The sequence below is a fragment of the Rhincodon typus genome, chromosome 13, assembly GCF_021869965.1.
Source record: "Rhincodon typus isolate 14 chromosome 13, sRhiTyp1.1, whole genome shotgun sequence".
Lineage (NCBI taxonomy): Eukaryota > Metazoa > Chordata > Chondrichthyes > Orectolobiformes > Rhincodontidae > Rhincodon > Rhincodon typus.
Window position 1 is genome coordinate 4,592,796 of NC_063344.1, and position 9,874 is coordinate 4,602,669.

The 9,874-nt window shown below is 39.6% G+C and overlaps 1 protein-coding gene across 9 annotated transcripts in view; it reads right to left on the reverse strand.

Annotated features, from left to right (window-relative positions):
• Nucleotides 1-9,874, reverse strand: part of LOC109932287 (transcription factor Dp-2) — a 189,224-nt gene that overhangs the window by 15,259 nt on the left and 164,091 nt on the right. For all 9 annotated transcript variants that reach the window (XM_048604636.1, XM_048604638.1, XM_048604635.1 and 6 more), the window contains 2 exons: nucleotides 3,947-4,015; nucleotides 572-723 (listed from right to left, as the gene is read on the reverse strand). In XM_048604636.1, the coding sequence (XP_048460593.1) occupies nucleotides 572-723; nucleotides 3,947-4,015 (221 nt within the window). The remainder of the gene's footprint in view (nucleotides 1-571; nucleotides 724-3,946; nucleotides 4,016-9,874) is intronic.

Genomic DNA, 9,874 nt, shown 5'->3' on the forward strand with positions numbered 1-9,874 from the left:
TGCCTGGGTCTCTGGATTAACAGGCAAGCAATAATACCACTAGGCCATTGCCTCCCATTGAAAAAAGATATAACACATCTTTCTGATTTCTCTGCCTGCACTGGACAAGGCCCTACCCGTGAATATATATCACTTCTAGCGTCTATAAGTGAACCACATTGTGAGCCTGACTTTTAGCCTTAAATTGGTTATATGAGTAATTCTTAGCATCATTTGAGTTGCTCAGCAAATGTTATCCAATCACAGGATCACATCTAACACAGGACACACTGTAGTTTTGCAAGCATAGTCAACTTGAGTAATTCTTGATGTATCTTGTTTGTTCCTTAGTCTTAATGATATCCTGAACTGTCAGAATAAACTTCTCAATTTAATGAATCCTCCCATCTGATTTGCAATATCGTAGTCTATTCATGATTTTGTGACATAGCTCCTGTGGGGAAGTAGCTCTTGTTGTGTTTAACCATATGATACAAACAATGTAGCCTGGAAGACAGGTTAAGTAATAAGAACAAATAGATGAAGAGGATTAAACAAGAGAGTATGCACCCCACATAATAAGGATACATACTTATCACTGGAGATGCTGCAATCTATAACAGTCCGTTTGCTCGTGTTGACAATGATGAAAGGCAACTGAATAGTCGAGTTTGGTGCAGGAGGACTCTGTGTCTGCTGCTCTGATTGTCGGTTCCTCTGTACTAGATTTTTGAATGCTATTTGCTGTAAAGCGGGAAACAGAAAAGAAAGCTTCAAATTTCAATCACTGAATGAAATAAAGTCCTAGATAAAAAGTACCAAACCATAAAATCAGAAGCAATACAAAAATAGCCCTTTGGAAGAAGAGGAGGCATAGATAAAACACATTAAAAAAATCAAAAGGAAATGGCACAGTTTATTTATTATGATAGATCAAAAAGGAAGGAAGGAAACAGGTAGCTCAATGAATGCGGGCTTCACAAAGACGACGTAAAGTGTATTCCTATGGCTGACACATGAAAGCATTAATTAGAACAATGTTAGAAATTAATGATTCATTACACAGCCAATCAATAAAAACTTTGCCCAAGAGTTTTAGATGTGCCAATGTCTCATTTTTTTTTTTATCAACACATCAGTTGATTAGGTAATTTAAATGAATCAGATCGAGCAAGTCAAATAAGACACAATTACATAGTGGGGTTTACCTAGCTGTCTCCAATTGCAAACCTAATTCCTGCATGGTGAGATTATAATCTAAATTTGTTTTTTGATTGGGAAAAGAGAAAGAGTAAGCGTGAAACAGAAATGAAGATTCTTTTCCACAGTTACAAATCCTAGAACCACAGCACAGAGGTAGACCCATTTGACACACCATGTCTACTGCCTATGCTTTGCCTTCTCACTAAAACCCTTCACCTTTCCCTTTGAAATTTTCATTCAATTGTCAATTAAAACATGCAGTGATGTCTGTCCAAATTACTGTCTGAGCAGATCATATCACGCTCCAAAATTGTTCGATATAAAGATTTTTTTTTCCCTTCTAACCTATTTCTTTCATACTGACAATTTTAAGGTGCTATTACTGGAAACAGCCAGTTGGGTTTTGAAGGGTCTTCATAAAAGGCAATAGACTGAAAGCATTTGCTTTCCCTGGGGAAGGCATGTTGACCATTTAATGTATGTTCTCCAGCAAAATAAAACAGATTTTCCTTATATACTCCATCAAAACCCTTCATCACTAGCTGACAGGTTCCACCAACAGCAACATTAGATGTTTAGGAGCAGTTGGGTCTGTCATGGTCATGTTGTAACGTCTAGAACAGAAGGAAAAATACATGCACTGAAGTTTTAAATGTACAGGCAAACAAACCATCAGCAAAATGACAAATAAACGTTGGGAATCTTTCCCTGGGCAGCAATAAATTTTTGGAAGCATTAAATTGAATTGCAAGATGATAGCCTCCAGTAACTCTTCGGGGGAAAAAGGTGTACTATTAAGTGTGAGATCAAGCAGGTTCTTAATGTCTTTTTTTATTATTGGAAGACATTGCAAATTAATGAAAGGGCATTTATTAGACTGAGTGCTTGCTGTAGTATAATACTTGGTCAGTTCTCAAATACTGGTTTGCAATGAACTTGAAGGAATTGAAATAACTCACATTTGGTGCAATGATTTAGAATAGTCACAAATTGCATCCATGACATACACAACCAATAAACAGGATATTGCCTTTTAAATAGTTTACATATATTGTAGCATTACAGTGACAAATCTCCCAAAAACTGATTCTATTTGGTATCAAACCTCCCAAAATATAATTCCACAATAGAAACTAAAGATTAACTACCTTTATTTAAATGCATCTACATTGTGAAAGAACATCGATGGTCTTCTGGCAAGTGACCAAAGGAATTATAAACAGCCCTGACAAAATACTTGAGTTTTAGGGAAGGTGGTCAAGAAGGCATATGGCATGCTTTCCTTCATTGATTGGGGCACAGAGTATAAAAACTGGCAACAGAAACTGAAATTGCTGGAAAAGTTCAGCAGGTCTGGCAGCATCTGTGGAGAGAAATCATTTAATGTTTTGGGTCCGATGACCTTTCCTCAGAACTTAAGGGTCACCGGACCCGAAACATTGACTCTGATTTCTCTTCACAGATGCTGCATGACCGACTGAGCTTTTTCAGCAATTTCTGTTTTTGTTTCTAATTTACAGCATCTGCAGTTCTTTCGGTTTTTATAAAAATTAACAAGTCATGTTGTGGCTGGATACAACTTTAGCTAGGTTACATTTGGAATACTGTGTTCAGTTCTGATTGCCACACTACCAGAAGGATATGGAGGCATTGGAGGGGCTACAGAAAAGGTTTACCAGAATATTCTGTGGTTTGGAGGGTATTAGCTATGAGGAGAGATTAGACAAATTTGGGGTTTGTTTTCACTTGAACATCAGAGGCTGAGGGGTGACCATTTAGAGGGTTACAAAATTATGAAATGTACGAATAGAATAGATAGTTGGAGTTTTATTTTCCAGAATAGAAATGTCAATTACCAGGGGACATAGATTTAAGATAAAAGGGGAAAGATTAAAGGAGATTTGAAAGGCAGGTTTTTTTTTTAAACACAGAGGGTGGTAAGTGTCTGGAATGTGCTGCCAAAGGAGGTGCGGAGATGGATACAATAACAATGTTTAAGAGGCATCTTGACAGATAAATGAATAGGCAGCGAATAGAGGGATATAGACCGCGTACAGGCAAAAAGTGTAGAAAAGTGTCAAGTGTCGGTATAGGATTGGTGGGCCGAAGGGCCTGTTCCTGTGCTGTACTGTTCTTTTTTTCTTTACAATATGCTGATGATTTGAGGCTAATATCATACAGTCGTGTCCAAGTTTGAGAGGTACCAAAAGAGGAAAAGCAAGAGCGGAGGCAAGCCACATATTGGGGAGAAGGATGGATAAGATTGAGAGAGGGAGAAAAAAGGTCATTTTTTTTAGACATAACAGTCTAAGTTTGAAACCAGGTCTCTTACCTGCAATCTCAGTGATGGAACATAATTTGTGAGTTAAGAGCATGGTGGAGGAAATTAACAAATAGGCCAAGCAAGCATAAACACAAGCAATTACAAATGTCGTTTCATTAAAGTAAATAAATTACTAGATTTTTCTCTCAACAGATCTGTTCGCACGGCTAATAATTTAAAGGCTTAAGTATGCACAGCACAACAATTGCCAAAGCTGAGTAATGTAACTCTCACATTCATGCATTATTCCATTATAGTGGCATCATGTGATACAGACCACTCACAAAAACCTATCCATGTTAATTTATTCTCTTCATCTTTATTCTGACATAAGGATTCAAAGGCTTAACTGCACTTCAAACACAAACGTAAGCACCGGTGGTGCAATTATTCTGTCGAACAACTAAATAGGTTTTATATGGACACGGCTGTATCTGTTACCTGCAGTATCAATTCTTCAAGCTGAGCCCTCTTTTGTTTAATTCGTTCTATTCGCCTCTGTTTCTCCACCTGAAAATTAAAACCGCTACCATTAGAATACAAAGTAAAGGGTGACTGAGTGGTAGGGATTTAGAATAGGGAATCCCAATGGAGTGTGGGGTAGGGAGGTTGCCACCAGTTTTCAAGGGGATCAATAAGACAGGTGTCGCAGTTAAAGATTTTTAAACTGAGCAAGTGGATCCCACCTTCCAGGACGGTTTATTGGACCTTTTTGGGCTGATTGAGAATGCAGCGCCATCACAGTTAAGGTGTTCCTGGGAAAACAGACTGGCCAAATCGCTTGCCACTCAGAGTCACTGGATTCTCACTGAAAAAGAGCCAGTGAGATCTCAGGGAACAAGAGGGCAAGATTTGAATACACAATAGAAAGAAAATCTTTCAAGAAACACAAAAGAATTTAAATCCTGTTGCGGAGAACGTTTCAAATTTGCAGAAAAAGAGGGAACACAAAATACAGGCTGACATATCTGAAAGTGAAGGATAATACTATTCATCAGTTCACTGGAACTTTTCACAAAACTCAAAAATATCATATTGTACCTACTGAATAATTCTGAATGACTACTTGGGTGTTTTGATGTTGCCATGAAGCTAACTTTCTCCCATATTGAATTTAACAATCCAAAATGCCTGGAGCGTGTAGATTACATTCAAATAGTGCCTTTAATGTAACACATCAATCACAGACGCTTCAAATTAGCATTTTCAGAGCTGATTTGACACTGAGGAGTGACCTAGGATATATCAGACAGGAAACTATTGAGTGATAGGTTTATTGAGAGTTTTAAAGGTGAAGCAAAGTAAAGAAGCAGAGAGATATAATGAGGTAATCCAGAGCTTTTGGACAAACTAACTGAAGACTAGAAGATCTAGGAGCAGAAATAGGCCACTCAGCCCTTCAAGTCTCCTCCATCGTTCACAGCTGATCTGATTTTAACCGCAAATCTATTAATATTGCTGATAATCTTTCATTCCCTTGATAATCAAGAAGTTGTCCATCTCCACCTTCAAAATATTTAAAGATTCTGCATCCGCTGCCTTTTGACACGAGACCTTCTAAGAGATAAAATATTGCCTCATCTGTTCTAAATGGGGACCCCCTTATTTTTAAACTCTGACCCCTAGTTCTAGATTCTCCCATAAGAGGAAATATCCCTTCAACATCCATACAGTCAAGTCCCTTTAGTATCTTAATTGAAACATATAAGTCACCTCCGATTTTTCTAAACTCCAGAGGATATATGCCGAGCCTGCCCAGCCTTTCCTCATAAGGCAATCTGCTCATTCTATAGGTTTACTAAAGCTTCACAGAACTGCTTGCAATGCATTAACATCCTACTGTAATTCCAGTGACCTGTACTGAACACAGTTCTCCAGATCTGGTCTCGCCAACGCCATGTATAACTGAAGCATAACCTCCTTACTCTTGTTTTTGATTCTCCTCACAATAAACCCTAACACTGTTAGCTTTCCTGATTACTCACCATGCCTGCATACGAACGTTCTGTGATTCATTCACTCAGACACCGGGATCTCTCTGCATGTCAGAGCTCTGCAACCTCTCGCCATTTAGATAATATGCTTTCTTATTCATTTTGCCAAAAAGGTCAATTTCACACTTTCCCACATAGTACTCCATTTGTCAGATCTTTGCCAACCCACTTAACCTATCGATATCATTTGTACGTTCGTTATAAGACCATTAGATATTGGGGCAGAATTAGACCATTCAACCCATCCAGTCTGCTCTGCCATTTGATCATGACTGATAGGTTTCTCAACACCTTTCTCCTCCCTTCACCTTGCAAATCTTGGTCCACTGACTAGTCAAGAACATATCTCTCTCTTAAATACACTCATTGACTTGGCCTCCATAGTCCTCTGCAGCAATGAGTTCCACAGATTCACCACCCTCTGGCTGAAGAAATTCCTTCTCATCTCAGTTCCAAAGGGTCATTCCTTCACTCTGAGGCTATGCCCTCAGGTCCTAGTCTCTTCCACTAGTGGAAACATCTTCTCCATGCCCACTCTACCCAGGCCTCTCAATCAGATCCGTCCCCATCCTTCTAAACTCCATCGAGTACAGACCCAGACTCCTCAACCACTCCTCATATGACAAGCCCTTCATACCCAGGATCATTCTTATAAACCTCTTCCGGACCTCCTCCAACACCAGCACATCCTTCCTTAGATACAGGGCTGTAAACTGCTCAAAATATTCCAAATGCAGTCTGACCAAAGCCTTATATAACCTCAGCAGTACATCTCTGTTCTTGTATTCCAGCCCTCAAGAAATGAATGCTAACATTGCATTTGCCTTCCTAACTGCCAACTGAACCTGCATGTTAACTTTAACAGAATCCTAACTCCCTTCCTGCTTCAGACTTCCAAAGCCTTTCTCTGCTTAGAAAACAGTCTACGTCTCTATCCTTTGTACAAGAATGTATAAACTCATCTCCCCTTCACAACTCACTTTACTACCTACCTTAGTGTCATCAGTAAATTTAGCTACTATACCTTTGGTCCCTTCATCCTGATCATGCCTTAGTGTTAGATCTGTAGCACATCACTTGTGACATCCTGCTGGTCCTAAAAAGACCCTTTCTACTCCTACTCTCTGCTTCCTGCTGATCAGACAATCATCTGTCTGTGCGCCAATATGTTACCACCTATACAATAAGCCCCCTACATTCAATGCAATCATGGCTGATCCAATAATCCGCAACTCCATGTGCCTGCTTTTTCCCAAAACCCATGATTTCCTTTCTGATTTAAGATCTGTCTATCTCCACCTTGCTTATACTTAATGACCTGTTTCAACAGCTCTCTGTGGTAAAGAATTCACTACCCTTTAAGAGAAAACACTCCTCCTAATGTCTGTCTTAAAAGTGTGATCCATTACTTTGAGATGATAGCCTTTAGTCCTAGACGGTCTCTCGCGGAAACAACCTTTTCGCACCTAACCTGTCAACTTCCCTAAGAATCTTGTGTGTCTCAATAAGGTCACCTCTCATTCTTCTATACTCCAAGAAAGCAAAATCTATTCACCTCTTCTTGTAAAACAATCCCTCCATACCCCGCCTCTGTCTCTCTCTCTCTCTCTCTAACACACACACACACACACACACACACACACACACACACACACACACACACACACACACACACATCTATGGGGTAAATTTGCATTTGCAGATTTGCAATTGTAGATATATTTTATTTTGGTCAAAAAGCACACCATTTGTAGACACAGGCAGTCAATGGGGCACTTTATAAATTCCTGCTTTGGAAATAAAACCAGTCTGACTCCAGGTTAAAGCAGAGACAGATTCTAAACAAGGCCTCATACCTAAAATGCATTGTCTGACCTGAGATATCACCTCTTGTATACATTGATGAAACCTTTAGTTAAATCAGGGCAGTGACTTAAAAGAAATTCTGGGATTTGCATTTTAATCAATCGAAACCTGCATTTCATCCCTAACTGATTAAAGACTTAACAGGAGGGAGTCAGTCAACCATTTTAGGTTTATTCAATACATTCGCATCAGTTGTATGAATCTTTGATCTTTTACTTATTAATTCTGTGTCTCGAGGCTTCTCTCAGAAATCTTAGTGCACAAATCTTACGTGTCAGTGGGGCTGGAGGAGGTTATACACAAAGGGAGGAGTGAGGCCACAGAGCGATCTGCAAAAAAAAAAGCACCAGCAACAGGTTTCACATTCAGTGAAACAAAAATTATAGGAGGTGTTAAAACATATAATTCATTTTATAGCCCATAAAAGTACTTTTGTTGTGTTATAGGGGACTGAGAGATATTTATAACATGGGAGAGACAACTCAGAAGCAAAAAGGTTCAGAAGCTGTGGTTTAGATCAACTTGCCGTTATTCCATGGCCCTCAGCTTGAACTTAGTTCAGATTGATACAGTGAACAGGAGCAGACAGGAAGGATTGAAGGGCTTTGTCTGCTTTGTCTTGATACATGGGAAATACTAAATCGAAGTAAAATTCAGTGAAAGTTCCCTCTCATCCACAGGTCCAAGAGTGTTTTGCCAGTAAAATGGCTTTAGGACTCACATCCAAACCTCTAGGCACAGATCTCCGTAAAGCTTGGCACTAGCTGATGAATCTTAGTCAGTGAGGCTGCTGCAAGGAACAGTAATGTAATGCTATTCAAATGCAAGATATCTGGCATATTGTGAGGCAATTTAGAGGGAATTCTCCAAGTAGGTGAAAGCCATGGCATTCTTGATATGGCTCAAGTCCAATCAATTGGCAACAGAACAGTAAAAGCTTAGGTGTGTTTTGCAGACGACAGTCTGAAAAATAAAATCACTTTCCCTCAGTTGAAATGCATATGCAATGACGGGCCATAACGTGGAAGTGTCGGTGTTGGACTGGGGTGGACAAGGTCAAAAATCACATGACACCAGCTTATAGTCCAACAGGTTTATTCGAAATCACAAGCTTTCAAAGCGTTGCCCCTTCTTCGAAAGCTTGTGATTTCAAATAAACCTGTTGGACTAAAAGCTGGTGTCATGTGACTTCTCTACTAATGGGAGAAGGGAAGTTTTTTGCATTCACCACCTTGGGAAAGGTGACTAGCCTTGAACATGGAGCAGTATATAATATATCAGTATCAATACAGTTTTAACTCTATACAAGAGAAGTCATCTCCATTAGGCACAGCTTTGCCAAATAGGAGGGACCACTGTCTCAGCCCACAAAACAATTATCGTCATCACATTGGATGGGCATCCACCTGGCAGAAAGCAGTCTTAAGTAGCCACTAATCAGACACTTGAGGGCCTTAGTCAGCCCAAAGGAAGGCAGGTTGTCCAAAGCTCCTCTGATGCCAGTAAAATACAACGTAGATAGACAACAGACTTGACAATGTCAACAATGCATCTGATTTTACACTCCTGAGGCGTGGAAGCATAAATTTTCAACCAAAGGTTGAGAATCTGCGGAGTTAAACTGACTATATCTTAAGGAACAAGAATTCTTATTATCTAAGTATGAGCAGCAATATATGGGAAAAACTGATCTCATACCAACATAACAGAACAAGATTCTTCTGAATTTGGACTTCACACATTGGTCTTAAAACTTATTTCTGAAGATTAGGAGATTATAAAGGTTTGGTGGCAAGTGCATAAAATACTGGCTGGCTGCAAAAATCGTACGCTTCTTGAGAATTATTCTGCTCATCCAAGATTATAAAATGTTCTCAAACCAGCAACTATTGATTCATATTTTTAAAATAGCAATGTTATTGGCTTCAGGGTTTTGCTCTGTTCACACTTCATTAATGCAAATATTGTATTTACTGCTACATTCAAGATATGGCAATCTGTGCATGAAACGTTTCATTAGATAACCAAAATTTGAATTGATTGAACATGCACCAGAAATGCAACAAAGGATTAATGTAGATTGCAGGAGAGTTCAAATGCTCTACTGGAACCTCCCTTCAAATTAGTTCTCTAAAAGATGGCACAAGAAGTCAAGAAGGAGAAGGCACAACAACACCTCTTCTTCCTCAGGCGGCTCAGGAAATTTGTCATATCCATAACCAACTTCTACAGATGCACCATTGAAAGCACACTGTCCGGGTGCATAACAGCCTGGTTTGGCAACTGCTCTGCCCAGGACCGTAAGAAACTACACAAGGTGGTGTGCTCAGTCCAGGCCACCATGGAAGCCAACCTCCCATCCAAGGATAGTAGGAACTGCAAATGCTGGAGAATCTGAGATAACAAGGTGTAGAGCTGGATGAACACAGCAGGCCAAGCAGCATCATTGGAGCAGGAAGGCTGATGTTTCGGGCCTAGACCCTTCATCAGAAATCTGATGAAGGGTCTA